This window comes from Leucopleurus acutus (assembly GCF_964270905.1).
Source record: "Leucopleurus acutus genome assembly, chromosome: 2".
In the NCBI taxonomy this organism is placed as follows: domain Eukaryota; kingdom Metazoa; phylum Chordata; class Mammalia; order Artiodactyla; family Delphinidae; genus Leucopleurus; species Leucopleurus acutus.
This window is the reverse complement of record NC_139143.1, coordinates 181,553,066-181,574,034: the sequence shown is the minus strand read 5'-3', so window position 1 is coordinate 181,574,034 and position 20,969 is coordinate 181,553,066. Positions and strand designations below refer to the sequence as shown.

At 52.1% G+C, this 20,969-nt stretch overlaps 1 protein-coding gene across 1 annotated transcript; it reads left to right on the top strand.

Annotated features, from left to right (window-relative positions):
* Positions 1-1,968: 1,968 nt before the first annotated feature.
* Positions 1,969-18,618, top strand: FBLIM1 (filamin binding LIM protein 1; the record flags this gene model as incomplete). The annotated part of the gene is made up of 8 exons (XM_082832544.1): positions 1,969-2,064; positions 2,497-2,766; positions 7,521-7,699; positions 8,263-8,380; positions 10,635-10,804; positions 13,461-13,639; positions 14,459-14,576; positions 18,505-18,618. The coding sequence occupies exons 2-8, from the start codon at positions 2,517-2,519 to the stop codon at positions 18,616-18,618; spliced, it is 1,128 nt and encodes a 375-aa protein (XP_082688670.1). The 5' UTR covers positions 1,969-2,064; positions 2,497-2,516.
* Between the last annotated feature and the right edge of the window lie 2,351 nt (positions 18,619-20,969).

Genomic DNA, 20,969 nt, shown 5'->3' with positions numbered 1-20,969 from the left:
AGGGCGGGAGGGGAGGGAGGCAGAGGAGGCATCCTCAGCTGTCTCTGGGGATGAGCCCAGGATATGCTGACCATCAGATAACTGGTCTGGACTGGACCACCCTGGGGTAAGAAGAGGCCTGGGAATTTTGCCCCACCCCTCCCCCCCACCCCTAGCCATCCAGGGAAGAAAAAGTGTGTCCTCTCAGGCTCAAGGATACCCCCTGGACTTCCAGGTTGGATGGTGCCCTGTTAGAATTCCAAGTCTGCAACCTCTTGCTTGGGGCCTCACCTGGCCTCATCTATAAAGTGGGGACATAACGCAGGCTGTGTTGAGAATTAGGTGACTTTTGAGGCTGGGAAGGCACTCTTCATAGTGCCTGGCACAGGGCGAGCACTTCATCAGTGAGTGCCCTTGTTGTTTCTTGCATTTAAAGGTTAAATGCACTCTGAAAGTTGTTTGCAAAAACAGATTCTTAAACTTGTAACGAAGTATGAAATTGAAGTCGAGGACAGCCAACAGAAGCAGATGTACTTTCAAACATCACTTACAAAACAAGAAACAAAAGAGAAGTACTTTAAAAGAACTTTTAAAGCTTTATTCATACATTGGTTTCTTATTCAGGTTTCTTGTCAGAACGACCTGCACGTTTTAACCAAACACAAACGAATTTAAAAGGAATTTAGGAGCGTATGTTGTTTTTGTTATTATTATTCTCCATCAGTCTCCAAGAGAGCCCACGGTGGCCAGTGGAGGGAAGCCTTTGAGTGGCCACTTGGGCTCCAAGTCCACATTAGGGTTCCTTGGGGCCTCACCCCCAACCCACCCAGCCCCACCTCTCCAGGTTCACTCTTTGGGTCCCTCTTTACTCTCCTCCCCATGAATCTATGGGCCGGGCTCTGGGGCCATGTCGGCGTGGCCCATATGGAAAGTAAGATAGAAAAAAGGCACAGTCCTGAGCTGAGTGTGGTCAACTCACCCCAGCCCATGACCCCACCTCATCCCTAGCTCTGGAGCCTACTCTCTGCAGGAACCACCTGAGAGAAGGAAAATGGGCTCTCCCCAGTGGGGATGCCACCCTGCTCCCAGATCCATGCTTTGATGTCTACTGTGAGCCGGACTTGGGTCACACAGATATCACAGACACAACTGAAGGTAGATGAGGTCACTTGTCAGTTGGGGGGAGGGCAGACATGGTGATGGTGAGTCAGCTGTCATTGCCCTGTGGCATAGACAATCGCCCTGGAGTCGGGAATCAGGGGAGGCTTCATGGAGGAGGCGATGTTTGCTCTAGGCTTCTAAGGAAAAACTGAAATTCACCCTGCAGCAGGGAGGAGAGGAAAAACAGGTGGTGGAAACATGCCAGAGCAAGTAAGGGAGAAAGATGGTCCAGGAACCGTGCGTGGTCCAGGGTGGTCAAAAATAGGTTGAGGCCAGGGAAATTTAGACTTTATCTTGAAGGTAGTAGGGAGCCGTGGAAGGCTTTTGACTAGAGGAGAAACAGATTTATGCTCCAGAAAGAGCACTCCAGAGACAGGGTAGGAGGCAGGTTTGGAGATCATTGAGGCACCCTCACCCCTGTGCCTGAACCAGGGCTGTGATCTTGGAGATGAGACTGAGTGAGACATTCTGGCCATACAATCAAGACTTGATTGGATGTGGACTCTGATGGCAGAGAAGATGATGTTGGTTTGTGAGCTGGGCCGGGAGAGGGCAGAACAGCCAAGTGGCCAAGAGCATGGGCTCTGTGTTCAGATCCCAGGTCTGCTGCTGCATGACCCTGAACAAGTGACTTCCACCTCTTCACCTGGGTTTCCTCATCTGTAAGATGGGCACGTGGTTGTGCGGTAATAGTGCCTCTCCCCGCAGCGGTGGGAGGATCTGTGAGTTAATGAACAGAAAGTGTTTAGGGCCCTGCTGGCACAGAATAGGGCTTGGTAAATGGTAGCTGATTGTTCTTCTGTCCCCTTTGCTTCCTGGAATCCAGCCCTGATGTTCTGACGAGAGTCACACTGTTTCCTGCCCACTGTGGAGCTGGCCTGAACGTTGGGGACATCACCTTTCCCAGCAAAATCCAGATCCCAGGTGAGGGAGTTCACTTGGGGTGTGGCCCTGGGCTGGGACGGGCAGTCAGCTGCCCTGGGAGTGGGGAGCTGCAGGAGTGGCCCCTCCCTCACGCTCCCGTAGAGGAGGGAAATTAATCATTTGTGAGGTGAGCAGGGCAGGGCTGCCCTCTGCTCCTCCAGGTGTGTAGGTCTGGGGGAGGGGTATTCAGGACTGCCGGGTCCCACCCTGTGGCCAAGCCACCTGGTGGGCACCTGCCCTTCCCTGTGGGACATCCGCAGCCCCTTCCGTGGCTGGGTGGGGCGCTGGCACTGTGGAGTGGCTGCTCCTGTCTTGTTGGGAGGGGAGAGGCTCCCTGCCCTGGGGGTGTCTGCGTGCCCAGGTGGAGCACCTCTGCCCCGCCCCTGCCATGCCCTGAACCCTGCCCAAGCCTGCGCCTCACTCTGTCCCCAGCCCCACCAGAAGCTGAAGCAATGGCCTCAAAGCCTGAGAAGAGGGTCGCCTCATCTGTCTTTATCACCCTGGCACCTCCACGTCGAGATGAGGCTGTGGTTGAGGAGGTGAGGCGGGCAGCTTGTGAGGCCCGGCCTGGCTGCCCCCGGGAGTCTCCTGCTCCCACGAAGGCACCCGGGGCCGGCTCTGCGGGGAGGCTCCGTTCTTGGACACCCCCCGGCAGGGCTGCAGCCCCAGTGCCAGCTGTTCCACATCAGCTCTCCAGTGGAGGTAAGAGGGCGAGGGTGGTGGGTGGGAGACCTGGTGAGAGGCATCACCAAGGTGGGGAGGAAATGGCAGGCTCTGAGGTCATTCGTTGAGCACCTACTGTGTCCCAGGCAGCCTCTGGAACCTTCCTGCCTGGGTTCGAATCCTGGCTTCTCCGCTTCTTGACTGTGTGACATTGGCAGGCCACTTAACCTCTCTGTTCCTCAGCTTCCTAATCTGTAAAACAGAGATAATGATAGTACCCACCTCAAAGGGCCCTTGTGAGGATTAGATGAGTTAATACATATGTAAAGTGTTGAGCCCAGCCTGCCATGTAGAAAGTGCTAAATACCCACTGTTATTATTCTGGGCCAGGCACTGGGAATGTGAAAAGAGAGGTTTTCAGCCTGCATGAAACTTACCTCCTGGTGGGGGAAACAGAGATAATAAAAACATAAAATATAACATCAGGAAGACACAAACACTCTACTAGAATAGAACACAGTGAAGAGCTGGGGAGGTACAGCTTTTTATGGGGTGCTCAGGATGGCTTCTCAAAGAAGGTAACATCTCAGCTCAGTTAAGACCTAAATGACAGAGTGGAGCTAGACGGGAAATGGGAACAGTAAGTGCAAAGGCCCTGAGGCAGGAATGGATTTGACACGTTGAAGGACCTGAAAGATAGTTTTGTTTTCTCTTGCGCTCTGCCATTCACTTGCTGTGTGGTCTTAGGCAAGCTGTTTCCTCACTCTGGGCCTCAGTTTCTTCCTCTGGAAGATGGAAATTTGGTCACGTATGTGATGTGAAATCTCAACTGTTGGGTAGAAGCAAGGAAGGATGACAGCCTAGGGGCCCGAGGTGGCTCCTCGTCTGATAGGGCACCAGCTCGAACAAAGAGGCACTGAGATGCTTAGTGCGAGAGGCCAGCCCGGGAAGGCAGGTGAACGCCCCGAAGTCCTCAGAGCGAGGCTAAGGCAGCCTTGTGCATCCATCACCATGGAAACCACCTAGAGGCCAATGGGAAGCGCCAATTATGGGAAGCCACAAACAGATGGGAGAAGGGACCACACGTGGATACACATGAGAGTCCATGAATATTCGTGTAACATGCTTCTTCATTATGACGCAGCCTCCTAAACTGATCTTTCCTTCCTAACCACACGTGCCAAGAACAACCTCCTCCTGCTGCTTCTCTGTACAGGAGAAGCAGGACCATGATGACCAAAATTCACACGTCAGGACATTGATCCAATGGGGGAAAAAAAAAATTATGGCCCTTCTGGGTAGGAGAGGGAGCCTAGGAAATACAGTTTAGTTGCCCAAATGCCAAACTTTCCTGGACATTTTCATGGGGTATTGGAATTACAGGCAGAAGATCCAGGGAGCAGGTTTTGTGGTAGCAAAACCAGACCAGACCTTCCTCGGGGGGGATGGCCTTACGGTAGCTGGTCAGGCATGTTGCTGGCCAATTTGGCAAACACAGAGCACGGGGAATCCTGGGGTTCAGGCCCGCTGGGGTGAGATAAGTTCTAGGTGAGCAGCGGTCATGAGTCTGGCCTGACTGCAGAACACAGAGGTGAGCCCTGGGGGTCTGCCTTCTGCTCAAAGCCAGCTCTGCAGCAGGCTGTCATCGGACACCTCACCTATGCTTGTTCCCTTAGGAATCCACCAGCATTTCTTGAGCCCTTTCATCCTGGAAGAAATCCCCCCCATCTCTCTCTTGAATTCCTGCCCACCCTTCACAGCTGAATGTCGAGAACCTCAGGCAGGTCCTGGGAGAGGCCTCAGCTCTCCTGCTGTCTCTTCCTGACCTGGTTCCCGACTCAGTCAGCTCACGTAGGGCAGAGTCTCACACTTCAGCAGCGTCAGCATCCCCTGGGGGCTTGTTCTAACACAGCCAGCTGGGCCCTACCCTGGGCCTTCCTGATTCAGCAGGTCTGCGGTGGAGCCCGAGAATTTGCATTCCTCACATGTTTCCAGGTAAGGCTGATGCTCTGGTCTGGGGACCACACTTTGAGAACGACTGTTCCAGTCCAAAGGCGTTAATAGGTTAGACTTTCGGAAGAGAAGAGTAGTTCTCAAAGAGTGGCCTTTGAACCCGAAGCGTCGGTATCACCCAGGAAATGTAAATTCTAGTGTAAATTCAAAACGCAATTCCAAAAAGGTCAGTTCCCAGAGCTTACCCCAAACGTGCTGAAGCAGAAGCACTGGGGTGGACCCAGCCACCTGCGTTTGGACAAGCCCCCAGGCGATTCTGAGGCAGACTCACAGGTCTAGAGCAAGCTTCGCATCTGTATAGCCCTTGGGCAGAGGGGTTCTTACCTTTGTCAAATGGGTGGGAAACCTGAACCCAGAGAGGTGCCCCAGCGAACATGCAGGGAATGGGACCAGAGCCCAGGTCTTTAGGCGGCAGGGCCTTGAACATTCTCTGTCTGCTCTCCCAGGGTGTCTAGGGCGGTCTGACCTCGCTGGAGCCTGGCCTACCTTGGGCCCCCATGACAGGAGGTGGGCAGAGTGCCTCCATGCCCTCTATCCCGGGGCGCTATTAATAGCACTCCCCTTGAGTGTGGCAGTGGGCACAGCCCTGCGCTGCGGCTTCTCTCCCAAGTTGCCCAGTTGCCACTCCCCAGGGAGCTGGACAGCCCCTTGTCAGGGCAGCCTGCAGAGGTGGGATTACAGTATAGTGAGTGTTCCTGGATGGAGGAGATCCTCCACCCGCCTCCTCCCTCCCTGCCGGGGGCACCCGCTGGCTGGCAGATAGGGTGGAGGCCACCTCCTCACCCGCCATCGCCCCACGCCATGCCACTCCTGTCCTCTGTGTGTATGTGTGTGTTTGCTGTTGGGTTGTTATTGTTTAATGAAACTTTTAAACATACACAGAAGTAGGGAAAACAGTACAAGGAGCCCTGTATACCCCACATCCAGTTTCAACAGTTACCAAGATTTGGCTACCTTTGTTTCATCTGTTCCTTTTTTTCTTTTCCTTCGTGAAGTATTTCAAAGGAAATGCCAGTAATCAAGTCACTTCAGCCCCACATTCTTCAGGGTGCATCTCTAAATATGGCCTTTCTCTTACATAACCCCAAGGCCAAACAATGCGTAACAAAGTCAACAGGAATGCCTTATGATTATCTAATAGTCTATCCATAGTTAATTAGCCCTAAACTGTCAAAAAATGCCTTTTAACTGTTGGATTGTAGAGGAATGGATTATGTCTTGTATTTCTTTTGAGTTGTATCATTCAGTGGAATATTTAGCTTTTCCTTGTCTACAAAATGAGGAGAATTAAATGAGATGATTAATCCTTTGAATCAGAATCCAAATAAGGTCCATAGCAGTGCTGGCCGATAAAAACATCATGCAGGGCTTCCCTGGTGGCGCAGTGGTTGAGAGTCTGCCTGCCGATGAAGGGGACACGGGTTCGTGCCCCGGTCCGGGAAGATCCCACATGCCGCGGAGCGGCTGCGCCCGTGAGCCATGGCCACTGAGCCTGCGCCTCTGGAGCCTGTGCTCCGCAGCAGGAGAGACCACAACAGTGAGAGGCCGGCGTACCAAAAAAAAAAAAAAAAAAAAAAAAGAGAACATCATGCAAGTCACAAGTCACAAATGCAAGCCGCCTATGTAATTAAAAATCTTCTAGCATCCACTCTGAAAAAAGTGAAAAGAAATATATGATATTACTTTTAATGATATATATTATGCAATCCAATATATAAAATGTATTATCATTTCAGCACGTAATCATTATCAAAATTTTTTTTTTTTTTTTTTTTTTTTTGCGGTATGTGGGCCTCTCACTGTTGTGGCCTCTCCCGTTGCGGAGCACAGGCTCCGGACGCACAGGCTCAGTGGCCATGGCTCACGGGCCCAGCTGCTCCGCGGCACGTGGGATCTTCCCGGACCGGGGCATGAACCCGTGTCCCCTGCATCGGCAGGCAGACTCTCAACCACTGCGCCACCAGGGAAGCCCTGTTTTTCTTTTAGTAAGGACATTTCATCAATGGTGCCCATCCCTTCCTATACATAACACAAGTCAGAAGACTCCTGATGTCCGCTGAGGTTAATCGGTGGCTTCAGGTGACGACAGCTGGACCTTTCCTTTGGAAAGTTCGCCACCAACTGTCCGCTTGATACTTTCAACACCTAATAGTCTGACTCTATCATTTAACTGGGTGGTGGTTCCCACCCTTGAGTGGCATTAGCATCACCTGGAGGGCTTTTTAAACACCCCATGACTGGGAGTCAGCCCAAAGTTTCTGATTGTGCAGCTGCATGGCAGGCCAAGAAGTTGTGTTTCTAACAGAGTCCCAGGTGGTGCCATGCTGCTGGTCCAGGAGCCACACCTTGGGAGCCACAGTCTTGGGGGTTAGTTTTGCTTGCATCCGCACAGGGCCCACGCAGCGGGGATTGCAGGCGCCTTCGCACCCGGGTGGGGGAGGCTCTGCTAGGAAGGGCTGTGGCGGCTACCGTTTTCTGAGCCTGTGCCACGTGCCAGCCACCGTGCCAAGCCCTCACCTGCATCATTTCATCTAATCCTTGTTAACAACCCTAAGCGACTGAGACCCATGTTCCAACTGAGCAGACTGAGGCTCAGAGAGATTGTTTCATGCCGAAGAACACACAGCAAGTCAGTGACAGAGTCAGAGATGGAACCCAGGTCCGGGTGACCCCAGACCTGAGCCTTTAGCCACCATGCTGCATGGCCTCCTGGGCAAGTGTCACCTCCTCTGTGCACCTGCAGAGACTCTGGCCAACCCACCCTCCCCTTCTGGTTGCAGGATGTTCGCTTCCTCCTCCTCCCCTGGATGGCGAGGACACACTCCCCGACCTGGACCTCCTCCCACCTCCGCCGCCGCCCCCCCCTCCAGTGTACCTGCCTCCCGACGAGGAGCCCCCTGCCCCGATGGGGGTGTCACTCATTTCAGACTTAGAGCAGCTGCCCCCACCCCCGCCGCAGGTACTGCCAACCCTTGGTCCCTGACGGAGCCCCATGGGTTGGGGAGGGAAGGTCGGGGCCTTTCGGGGTTCTAGGCCTAGAGGTTGTTTGGTCCCTCCTCCTGCTTGAGGACAGTCCCTCTTCAAAACTCTTTCAGGCTGGTAAAAATTAGACGTGGTTTTCAAGGTCCTTGGAGAAGGGGTGCCACACCCTTCCCCCCGCTAAGTGCCCCCTTCATCTCTGAGGACGGCATTCCACTGTGTCTAACCTAAATCCCTTACGCTGCATCGAAAACCCATATTTAATCCTCTGCCCTTAACAGAGGCGTTGTAGAAATGGGAGAGGTTCCAGGCCAAGGGAAACCCTGATTCCAGGAGATTCCTTAGAAGCAGAGGGAAGTAGCTTTGAAGGAAGCTACTTCCCTGGGTGAAGGAACCCAGGGCAAGGAGCTGGGAGATCTGGCCTCAGTTTCTGCCTCTGTACAAAGGGGCTAATTGCGCGTGGTGCCACCACATGAGGAGCAGAGCTGAGAGGGCTGTGTGCGGTCCCCACTGGGTGACTCTTCTCCCCTTCTATCCCCGCAGCCCCTCGTGGAGGGGCCTCCCCTGCAGCCTCGGCCCAATCATCTCAGACCCACAGAAGAGGAGCTGCCGCCTCCCCCAGAGGAGCCTGTCGGCTTCCCCGAGAGAGAGGCCTCCACAGGTATGGGCACAGGGACGGAAGGACTGTGTGTGACCCCCAGGGGCCCTCGTGCGGCCAGCATGAGCTTCCGGGGGGAACCAGGAGAGCAGGGACCACCGTGCCTGTCCCAGCTCACAGTATGGTGATGGGCCTTATAGTTGTGCATCAATTTTATTTTTATTGCATTAACCTTTTTTCCTTTATAACTAAAGTCCATTTAAATATTGATCAGCAAAATTTGCCATGATAGCAAAAATGCCCTAAGTTTTTTCACTATATAATTTTTTGAATGCATAACACCCTTACATAGTACAAAATAAAAAGCACAAAAGGGCACACTGTGAAAAGTCTTTCCCCTTCCGCATCCCTGTATCATCTAGTTTCCTTCCAGATAGACAACCTGTTAATACCTTGTGCATCACCTTTCAGAGATATCTTACGCGTATGCAAGCAGATACAGATATATCCTTCCCCCATTTCCCCACAAGTAGTAGCAAGCTCTGTGCTGTTTTGCACTTTGCTCTCATTCCTTTGTAGTCGTAGAGCTCACTCCACATCAGAACATAAAGAGGCTCCTTGTTCTTTTCCGCAGCTGTGTAGTATTCCTTAGCAGGACCCGACCACAGGGATTTAACTAGTTGCCTGTGGACGGGTGCTCAGGTGGTAATGCTGAGTGAATCGCCTTGCACCTCATCATTTTGCTTGTGTGCAAGTTTGTGAGATAAATTCCTAGAAGAGGAAGCACTGTGATAGTTTTGCCACGTTGTTTTTCTTGGTCATCCAGATCTACATTCCCACCAACAGTGTCGGAGTGCCCGTCTGCCCACAGACTCTCCAGCACCATGTGTTACTTATTTAATAAATGGCTATTAAGTGCCTACCAGGTACCAAGGCCTTCTCTAGTCCAGGGTTGTAAAATAATTCTCCTCTGGTTTCTTCCAGTGTTCTTATGGTTTCCCTTTTCACATTTAGATCTTTGATACGTTTGGTATTATCTGGGTGTAAGGTGTCACAACAGAGATCCCTCTTTTGACTTTTTTGCAGATGGCAACCCAGTTGTCCTAACGCTATGTGTTTCTTTTTTTCTTCTTCTTCTTTCTAGTTGTGGCGCGCAGGCTCCAGGGCACGCGGGGCTCTGTAATTGTGGCATGCGGGCTCTCTTGTTGAGGCGCGCGAGCTCAGTAGTTGTGGCCGTGGGCTTAGTTCCCCCGCGGCATGTGGGATCTTAGTTCCCTGACCAGGGATTGAACTCATCGTGTCCCCTGCATTGGAAGGCGGATTCTTTACCACTGACCACCAGGGATGTCCCACACTATGTGTCTTGATTTTAGCTTTTTAAAGACCCTTTGCCTTTTTTTTTTTGGCCACGCTGCTTGTGGGATCCTAGTTCCCCAACCAGGGAACCAGGGATTGAACTCGGGCCCTTGGCAGTGAAAGCATGGAGTCCTAACCACTAGCCTGCAAGGGAATTCCCCACCTTCCTTCTTTTTCATTTTTTTTTAAAGTAAGGTTTTATTTATTTATTAATGAGCTCAAGCTCTTTGCTGTGAGTGGGCTTCTCATTGCGGTGGCTTCTCGTGTTGCGGAGCTCGGGCTCTAGGTGCATGGGCTTCAGTAGTTGTGGCACGCAGGCTCAGTAGTCGTGGCACACGGGCTTAGCTGCTCTGCGGCATGTGGGATCCTCCTGGACCAGGGCTCAAACCTGTGTCCCCTGCATTGGCAGGCGGAGTCTTAACCACTGTGCCACCAGGGAAGGTCCCCCACCTTCCTTCTTTTATTTATTTATTTATTCATTTATTTATTTTTGGCTGCGTTGGGTCTTCGTTGTTGCGCGCGGGCTTTCTCCAGTTGTGGCCAGCGGGGCTACTCTTTGTTGCGGTGCGCGGGCTTCTCATTGAGGTGGCTTCTCTTGTTGCGAAGCACGGGCTCTAGGCGCACGGGCTTCAGTAGTTGTGGCTCGCGGGCTCTAGAGCACAGGCTCAGTAGTTGTGGCGCACAGGCTTAGTTGCTCCGCGGCATGTGGGATCTTCCCGGACCAGGGCTGGAACCCGTGTATCCTGCACTGGCAGGCAGATTCTTAACCACTATGCTGCCACGGAAGGCCCCCCACCTTCCTTCTTAATGCCCATCATGACCCTGCCCATGAGCTGAGGCTGCATTTATAACACCCGGGGGTTTCAGACAGAGACCTGGCACTCCGGGCTGGTTCTGCGTGGCGACTGGGTACAGTTCTCCCAGGCTGGGCGGGTCATGGCCTGTATATCCTCTACCCCAGACGTCTGTGCCTTCTGCCACAAGACCGTGTCCCCTCAAGAGCTGGCTGTGGAGGCCATGAATAGGCAGTACCACGCCCAGTGCTTCACGTGCCGTATCTGCCGCCGCCAGCTGGCCGGACAGAGCTTCTACCAGAAGGATGGGCGGCCCCTCTGTGAACCCTGCTACCAGGTAAGCCCCAGGGCAGTTCCCCAGGTGCCTGGCACTGAGCTGGACACCTGGAAGATGTGGTATCATCTCTTTCTCCACAACAATCTGGGGAGATAGGCACTAGTGACCCATTTTACAGATGAGGAAATTGAGGCTCAGGGAGAAGGAACTCAGCCAAGGTGTGTTTGTTCCCCGTGGCTGCCGTAACGAATGACCACAACCTCGGTGCCTTCAAACAGTACACATTTATCCTCTTATGGTTCTGGAGGTCCGAAGTCCAAAATCAGTTTCACTGAGTCAAAACCAGAGTTTTGCTCCCTCCAGAAGCTCTAGGGGATAGTCAATTTCCTCGCCTTTTCCAGCTTCTAAAGCCATATTTCTTGGTTCCTTCGTCCATCTTCCAACTCAGCAGTGTGGCATCTTGCATCAGTATCTCTTTTCCTTCTGTGTCAAATCTCCCTCTGCCTCCCTCTTGTAAAGGTACTTGCGATGACATTTGCAGCCCACCTAGATAACCCAGGATAATCTCCCCATCCCAAGATCCTTAACTCAGTCACATCTGCAAGGTCTCTTTTGCCATGCAAGATGGTCACAGACTCCAGGGCTTAGGATCCAGATATCTTTGGGGGCATCATCCAGCCTTTTACACTGTCACCCCAGGGCTGTCTGGTTCTGAACCCTGCCCGTGGTTATTTATTTATTTTTGTCCATGCCACGCGGCTTGCGGTATCTTAGTTCCCCAACCAGGGACTGAACCTAGGCCCTCGGCAGTGAAAGCACTGCGTCCAAACCACTGGACCACCAGGGAAGTCCCATCCTGCCCGTGGTCTTGCTGCTCCCTCACCTAGAGCCACAAGGTTCCAGTGCACGGTGTGACGGGGCATCTCTGGGTACCAAAGACAGTCTGAGAGAGCTAGTTTGGATGCCAAGGTGTTGGAATTGCTAACTCTCCTGTGGCGTTTGGTGGCGTTTTTCCAGGTAGTGTACAGAACTCCCACATATGCATCACCTGGGGGTACAGTGGATCTCACCTTGTCCTTATAGATTGGTAGCACCTGGCAATCTGAATTTTAACAAGTCTCTCAGGTGATTCTGATGCACATTGAAGTCTGAAAACTACTGATTTAAGGTGTTAGAGTATTTGGAGTCGGGACAATTTAGAAAACTCAAAATGATCTGATCCCAGGCAGTAAGGTGCTGTGGAAGGAGAAAGGAGCCAGGCCACCCCACCCTGACCCTCGGACCCCATCAACATGACAGTGGGGGGTGTCCTTACGCTCTTCCCCAGCTTGGAGCCAGGCAGGGGTGAGACACTGAGGCGAAGAAGGGGTGAGGGTGGGCTTACAGCTGGGAGCAGCCAGGAGGGGCTTCAGCAGTGTGCTGGTGAGACAAGGGCTGCCCCCAGGATGGTGGGGGGCGGGAAGCAGGGAGAAATGCTGCCCCCACCAAACGTATCTGTCCAGAGGAAATCAGGTTAAGATGAACAGGAAGGGGAAGAGACATGTAGGGGAAAAGGTGGATGGGTTAGCAAGAGGCCCTGTGTTCTGCCTCAGTGATACCTACACCTTTCTTTCTCCTCTCTCTTTCTCTCCCTCTCTCTCTCTCTCTCTCTCTCATCCCTCCTCATTCCGGAAAGGATTTGAGGCAGCTTATAAGAATGCACATATACCTGTACAATAATAATGTTGTACGACTTCTCTGGTAGTCCACTGGTTAAAACACCGTGCTTCCACTGCAGCGGGCATGGGTTCAGTCCCTAGTCGGGGAAGTTCCGCATGCTACACGGTGCGGCCAAAAAATAATAATAATGTTGTACACATAAAACTTTGTTGTTGGGCTTCCCAGGTGGCGCAGTGGTTGAGAGTCCGCCTGCCGATGCAGGGGACACGGGTTCGTCCCCCAGTCCGGGAAGATCCCACATGCCACGGAGTGGCTGGGCCCGTGAACCATAGCCGCTGAGCCTGTGCGTCCGGAGCCTGTGCTCCGCAACGGGAGAGGCCACAACAGTGAGAGGCCCACATACCGCAAAAAACAAAACAAAACAAAACAAAACTTCGTTGTTAAGAGCATAGATCTCATATTAGGTATTCTTACCACAGTAACATAAAAAAAAAATTTTAGAGGATACATATAATACCATGAGATATAAAATAAATAGATAAAACAGAGGAAAATCAAGGTAGACAGTTAGTACCCCAAAAATATGTGAATGAAAGACCCCTGTACTCATCCTAAAAGTGGAGCATGGAATTGGACTGTGAGCTTCCAAGTGGCCAAATGGAATAGGGTAATAAGTTTCAAGGTTTATCGTCCATAAAATAAAAAGCACAGCAATTCCTCTGGGAATGCCTTTTACTGACTCTGAAGTTTTAGAGAAATTTCTCCTATGGGCCCTTATGGACCCTGGCCTCAAGCATTTCCTAGTAACAAAAAAAAATGTAGTCATAGCTTCATGGCAGGATTCCTGACTGTACACCAGGGATATAGTGCCAAACTCGATCCCCTCTAAGCAATGTGGAGGTTTGGGGGTAGTAGTTCCAGGCCAATTGCATGAATGTGTGCACCTCTCCCATATCTCTGCCTTCCGGGCCCCTGTGGGTAGCCAGTCTGATGCCCCTTGTGGCTTGGAGTGGGCACACCCACGGGATGGCTCTGAGGCAGTGGCCCTCTGTCCCAGGACACCCTGGAGAAGTGTGGCAGGTGTGGCGAGGTGGTCCGGGAGCACATCATCAGGGCCTTGGACCAGGCCTTCCACCCCACCTGCTTCACGTGTGTGACCTGCGCCCGGTGCATCGGGGATGAGAGCTTTGCCCTGGACAGTCAGAATGAGGTGTACTGCCTGGACGATTTCTACAGGTACAAGAGGGGTCCGTGCACTGCATGGGGCACGGAGGACAGGGTGGGGCTCAGGCGGGATGGAGGAGTCGAGCCTGAGTGCTGGGGGCTGGGTCAGAGCTGGCCTGCAGAATCCAGGACTGCCTGTTCCACATACCCTCTGTTTGACTTAGCACCTGCTTGCAGCTGACACTTTTTGAGCAATTCCCCTTGGGTTTAAGCCATTTAATCTCAAAACTGTCTTACAGGCAGGCACTATTAAAGGTTCTGTTTTAGCAAATGTGGAAACTGAGGCACGCAGTACATAAGTACCTAAAGTCTCCCCGATCGTAAGCATGGAAGCTGCGATTCAACCCCCACTGACCTGATATCCAGGCCTTGCCCTCAAACCCCAGACCGCAGTGCCTCCCCTCAGAGCTGGAGCCATATGGAGTGGTAGCAACACACATCTGCAGGGCCCCATCCCTGCCCTCGAGTTGCTTGCTGCCCAAGGGGAGAGACAGGTGTGTCTAGTAAAAAAGGAAAGAAGAAAAGGCAGTGACCTATAATATAAGACAAATGAAATGGGTGCCCCCCTGCTTTCTTAAATTCTAATGTTCCCATCACTTACTTGCCTTGAGCTAATTATACCCTGGGAAGCAGGGTCTAATCACACAGGTCTCTCCATCCGCTCCTGCCAGGAAGAAATAGGCATTTGTGGTCGTAGCTCCAGGTGTAGTTAGATAGCAACGGGTCTGAAATAGCTCTGGGAGGTGAACCAGAGCTGGCTCGCGTTCTGACAGCTAATTTCTGTGGTTGTCGACGTGAACGCCTCCTGAGCATAAGTTTCTTTCCCTCTAGGAAATTCGCCCCTGTGTGCAGCATCTGTGAGAATCCCATCATCCCCCGAGATGGGAAGGATGCCTTCAAAATCGAGTGCATGGGAAGAAATTTCCATGAGAATTGCTACAGGTGTGAGGTGAGTGGAGCAGTGCTGATTTAATAAGATGCAATTGGTCCTGTTCAATCACCGGACAAACGCTGTTGAAAGCCTGCTGTGCGCCAGGCCCTAGGCCAGGACAAGTCCAGGTTGGGGCTCTGCTCTCAGATGGCTCACCATCCAATAGCAGAGACAAATGAAAATGAAAATAATTACAAATATGCTCTATTAATCAGAACTCTTTGAGTTAATGATAGAAACCAAACTCAACCTGCTTTCCGCAAGAAAGGGGATCTTAACGGGAAGGCTCTTGATGGTGATATCACTGATGACATCAAATGGTATCATAAGGCTCTCTCTCCATCTCTCGGTTCTGCCTTTCTTGTGTGTTTGCTTCATTTTCTCTTCCTGTGGGCTGGCATCCTCTGTGGGGCAGGGGGTACAGTGCGTGGCCATGGTTGGCTCAGGTTTATATCCTTCCAACTTAGAAACCCCATCCAGGGATCCCGTTCAGTCTCAAGAAGGCCTCTGATTCGCCCAACATGGGTCACATGCCCATTCTAGACCAATCAGTGACCAGGGGCTATGATTGATAACCTCTGGGGCCAGGCAGGTAGGACTGTATGAAACAGATTGGGATTGATACAACCACTGGAAAGAAGAAAGGGATGCTGGGCAGACCCACACCACAGATGTCCTTTTCAGGTGCTAAGAAAGAGCATGTATAAATCAGCGTTGGGACAAAGAAGGCAGTGATCAAGTGATCAAGGCTGGTGCAATCAAAGGCACTCTTAGAGGAGGCAGTGCTTAACCTGGGTTTTGCAGGTTGAGTAGGAGTTTGCCATGTATTCAGAGAGGGGAAATGAAGTCCAAAAGGAGGCATGGGCCTGTGAAATCCTACTGTGGCACAAACAGCCTGAAGAACTGGAGGAAGTAGAAGTTTCGAGGTGTGTCTGGAGTGTAGAGTGCTGGATGGTGTGGTAACAGTGAGGCCAGAGAGAAGGAAAGGGCCCCCTGTGCCAAACGAATGAGTCTGGACTTCAGGCTGCAGGGAGTGGGGAGGCTGAGGTGGGGAGGCTGGTTAGAAGCTGGTGCAGCAAGAAATGCCTGGGGAGTCGCACAGGCCCCACACTCAGAAGGGTCCCGTGCTTGCTTTGAAGCTCTGCTGTCATTTTCTTTTAATCCTTCTTTTTTTTTTGCGGTATGCGGGCCTCTCACTATTGTGGCCTCTCCCATTGCGGAGCACAGGCTCCGGACGCGCAGGCTCAGTGGCCATGGCTCACGGGCCCAGCCGCTCCACGGCATGTGGGATCCTCCTGGACCAGGGCACGAACCCGTGTCCCCTGCATCGGCAGGTGGACTCTCAACCACTGCGACACCAGGGAAGCCCTACTTCTTCATTTTTGAATAAGGGATTCTGCGTTTTCATTTTTCCCTGAACCCTGCAAATTATATAGTCAGTCCTGCTGGGGAGGCTGTAAGAGCCCTCCCCTACCTCTTCCTGTCACCTCCATGTCACCGATGTTTCTGTCTTCTCTGGTGATGGTGACAAAGGTGTCACCTAAGTGGGGACTCCAGAGCAAGTCTCTCTTTTTTTCTTTCTTTCTTTTTATTTTCTAATTGAAGTATAGTTGATTTACAATGCTGTGTTAGTTTCTGGTGTACAGCAAAGTGATTCAGTTATACATATATATATTCTTTTTCATATTCTTTTCCATTATGGTGTATTACAGGATACTGAATATAGTTCCCTGTGCTATACAATAGGACTTGTTGTTTATCTATCCTATCTGTAATGGTTTGTAACAGAATAAATCTCTTAATCAGCCAGTGAGTGATTCCAAACATTTATTTACTCACATTTAAACAGATATGTAGGGAGTTCTCTGGTAGTCTAGTAGTTAGGATTTGACGCTTTCACTGCCATGGCCTGGGTTCAATCCCTGGTCAGGGAACTGAGATCCCACAAGCCTCGTGATGCAGCCAAAATTAAAATGATAATAATAAAAACAGATATGTAGAACTAAGAAGCATTTTCGCTGAGGGTGACCAGGGAGTTTAGTCGAGAAGTTGACACATTGCTTCATGATTATGTTGATTTGTTCTGGTTCAAAGTCCGGCTGATAACGCATCTTGAAAGAACAATGGTGAAATACAAGTGCTGTTATCGCTATAGCCCACATTAGATCCAGTGGTGACTGGCATTTCCCTGGGCCTGGCTGGTGAGCAAATAAGCCCTCCCTGCTCCTCCTTGGTCAGCTAGGCTGAGGCTACTGGGAACATTACCCAGGCTCTGCCATGAGTCAGAGTTTGGACTCCACCAGCTGCATTTCAGACTGTGAGGCTCCAACCACAGTGGCCTAAGCAGATGTGGGTGCTGTTTCTCTAGGAAGGGAAATGGCTTTCAAGATGCCATCCACGCTCCCTCCACCATGCCTGCCTGCCTTTTTTTTTTTCTTTTCTGGCTGCACTGCCCTGCATATGGGATCTTAGTTCCCTGACCAGGGATCGAACCCGTGTCCTCTGCAGTGGAAGCTCAGAGGCTTAATCACTGGACTGCCAGGGAATTCCCCATTCCTGCCTACTTTGTGGTCCATGTTATTCCTTACTATTGCTGGAAGGGGAACAATACCTTCATACTTGGCTAGTATCTTATTTATTTATTTATTTATGGCTGTGTTGAGTCTTCGTTGCTGCACACGGGCTTTCTCTAGTTGCGGCGAGCAGGGTCTACTCTTCGTTGCGGTGCGCGGGCTTCTCATCGCGGTGGCTTCTCCTGTTGCGGAGCACGGGCTCTAGGTGTGCGGGCTTCAGTGGTTGTGGCACGCGGGCCTAGCCACTCCGCAGCATGTGGGATCTTCCCGGACCAGGGCTCAAACCCATGTCCGCTGCATCGGCAGGCGGACTCTCAACCACCGCGCCACCAGGGAAGCCCTCGGCTAGTATTTTTTAATATATAAAATGCTTTCATGCACGTCTCACCTTATTTAATCCTAATGATGATCTTTCGATATGGGAGTTCCCATCTCCGTTTAAGATGAGGAAACTGAGGGTGAGAAAAGTGGTTCTGCCCCGTGTTCTTCTGGGCTGGGTTTGGGCAACTTTCTGCCACCTGACAGCTCCTTCGCAAACTGTGCGACTCGGTCATGGTTGATTCTCATTTAGAAGAGGTCACGTGTGCCCCTGTGGGACTTTAGGCTTGGCACTTGGTGCTCTCAGAATGCCGCACAACTGGCTGTTAGGGATAGCACAGGTCCTGGCACTAAATAGCCCAGAGTCCCCTTGAGACACTTGAGGTGCAGTTCCAGGGAAGAGACACACAAGGGTGTCCTCCCCAGCTGGCCGAGCTGGGTCAGGGTGGCACCCGTGACCCCAAAGTTGTCCCTATGGAGACCAACCCCTCTGTTCGGATCAGTGAAGCTTCCAGGGGACGCCAGCCGTGCCCTGAGCCGGGTCTCTGGACATTCATCGTTCCTGTTATTTCCTGTGTGTGCCCGAGTGAGGCCCAGAGGAGGTGTGGGCTCGTGGCAGAACGGTGAATTTGGCAGTTTGGGCCCCAAGTCCCCATCCTCCAAATTCTAAAATCTTTTGGTGATTTAGAAAATTGGAAATATTAAGGTTTGTGCTAGTGTTGTAGCTGTTCAGGCAGTGGAACAACAAAAAGAACCCTGAACTCTGAGCCTGGAGACCCCATCCTCTCCCAGCTCTGGAACCAGCTGTGCGACCTGAGGCAGGCCGCACCCCTCCCCGGACCTCAGGGGGAGGGTGTTAAGGCCCTTCTAGCCCTTGCCACGATCCCTCAGGGGGCTTCTCCACCAAAGGGCCCCCTCTTCTCCCAGTGTCCTCGGTTCTCCCCTCAGCTGATTGAGTTAATTTCCTCAGTGGATGCTGGCGAGTCCCACCTGCGCAGACTCCGCGCCACTGTGCTCAGGCCTGGGGTCCATCCACGTGTGCCTTGTTCCCGCAGGACTGCAGGATCCTCCTGTCTGTGGAGCCCACGGACCAAGGCTGCTACCCTCTGAACAACCGTCTCTTCTGCAAGCCGTGCCACGTGAAGCGGAGCGCTGCGGGCTGCTGCTGAGGGCACCGTGGTCGCACACTAGCCCCACTTGGGGTCCCTCCCCAACTCGTTTCCCTTCCTGACGTGCTCTTGCACACTTTCCTTCTGAGCCACACAGGGACCAGCCTGCAGGCCTGCCCTTCGTGTCCGGGACCCAGGCCTCCTCCCAGCTGAGAGCGCCCTTTAGACTCTCAGCTGTTCCTTCTCTGCTCTGGGCACCGGGAGGCTTCTGTACTGTGAGTGTCATGCCTGGGGGTCCCATCTCCACGACTCTGGCCCCCCTTGAGCACTGGCCTTGGCCTCCATTTCCAGGGGTGAGTTGGGGTGAGTCTCTAGATAGCACCCTGTGTCCCTAGCAGTGACACGTTAGCTCTGGGGGTGCTGAGACCAGCTCCACCTTGCAGGACTGAGCTGTTTCAGGAAAACTGCAAAGTCCCTTAAAAAGCACTATTTTTAAAATTTGAAGTTTAAGTGATGAGAAACATTCTTCGGATTTTTTGGAGGGGAGGTGGGAATCTTAAAAGAAAATGCCTTCCATTGTTCATAAATGTACAAGATTGTGACCTACTGGTGGCATGGCCATGGACTTCCCACACTGGGGACATGTCATGCTGACATGGGGCCGAGGCATGAACCTGAACATCAGAGGCAGGAGTGAAGGATGACATGCTGACACCCGAGGAAGTCGGCAACCCCTGCACCCTGGCTTCCAGCGCCTCCTGTGTGCAACAGTGATTCAACAGACATGGATTGAGTGCCTGTTGTATGCTGGGGAGCAGAGTAGAGGGGCTCTGAGTGTTCGTCCTGCAGCAGCCTCGACTACGGCCGTGCACACGCGCGCACACGCACACACACACACACACACACACACACTCCTCCAGGACAGCAACAGGGGTGTCCCCCAACCCCTATTCGGGCCCTCCAGCCCAGGCTGCCCTGTGACCACTGCCTTCTCAAGGCCACACCTAGAAGATTCTTCTTCTCTTTTAAGGAAAATCATTTTTGTTGCTTTGTCCCTTCTAAGACATTTTGTAGAACATGAACACATTAAACAAGATGTGCTTTCCTCCCTGGGGCTGTCTTGATGTACCATGTGCTCCTAGGAGGATGCCCTGGGCTCCAGGTACCGGGAGAGATTCTCTGTAGGGCCCCTTAAGGGCTTCAGACCAGGGCACAGCTTCTTGCCCGAAGCTTAGAGCAGTGAGTCGCACACTCCAGGTCTTCCCATACCTCCACAATTTCTATCATACAAGGACCTCCTATTCTATTATCTCCTTAATATTTTCTTTAACTCAACATCCTTTTTTTTTTTTTTTCTCACTTACCGATTTAGTCTTAGGTTAACTAAGCAATATATCCATGCAGTCACATGTCGATGTGCTAGCTATACATGAAAATAAATGCATAACTATTCGAAGTTTGTCTGTGTTCCAACTAAGACCTCACCTAGGTAAATGCTGGCCTTTGATAGTAGCACCAGAAAAATGTCTGGGCATATCTGCTTAGTGTGGCATGAGTGTCCAGCAAGTGCCTGTATCCCCTGCCCCCAAACTGGGGCTCTTCTCAGCAGGTCAAGAAGCTCCTGTCCCTTCTCATCCCCAGCAATGAAGACTTACCCAGGCCAGCTCGCAGGTGCACTGTTCCTGGACACACCCACCAGCAATGACGTGGCTGCTGGGTGACCAGGGTGGTCCCTGCAGGAGGCCCTCTAAGGCCACCAAGTCCTTTAGCAGAGTCAACACCACCCTCAGGATGTGCTCCCTGCACGTGGGCCACGCTGCCCGTGAGGTTGCTCGCCCGCTGCAGCTCGGACACCACCAGCTGGGCCTGGTGAGCACAGCTCCGGAGAGAAGGATACGGGGCCAGAAAGGGCGCTGGACCTGGAGGCAGGTGACCCCAGTGTCAGACCTGGCTCTGCTCTACAGCCTGGACAAGTCATTAATCATCTGAGCCTTGCTTTTCTCATCTCTAAAATGGAAGCAATACTGGTATCTATCATAGAAGATTGCTGGGATAGAAGTGTTGGGCTGGTGAGGTTTCTGAGAAGCTCTTAAGTCCCTTGTACCGTCTGGTGCTGGCTGGCAGTTCTTAGCCATCACTCCTGTCAGCGTTCCTCCACGGTCCTTTTGAAGCCCATCAACCAGAGACCCCTGGGGACATGCCCGCGGTTCGCAAAGTTGGGTTTATCGTGCTGGCTGCAGGGGGCGGGGTGCACCTTGGCGAGAGTTGGGGGGCTCTAGAACTTGCGTAGGTATTGAGGGGTTTGGGGAGGATTTGAGGAAGCGGGGCTTTGCTCCGGATGTGTGCTGTCGGGAAGCAGGGGCGTTCTGTGCTTGCGAAGCTTCCTTCTATCTAGGATGTGGCACTGTGGC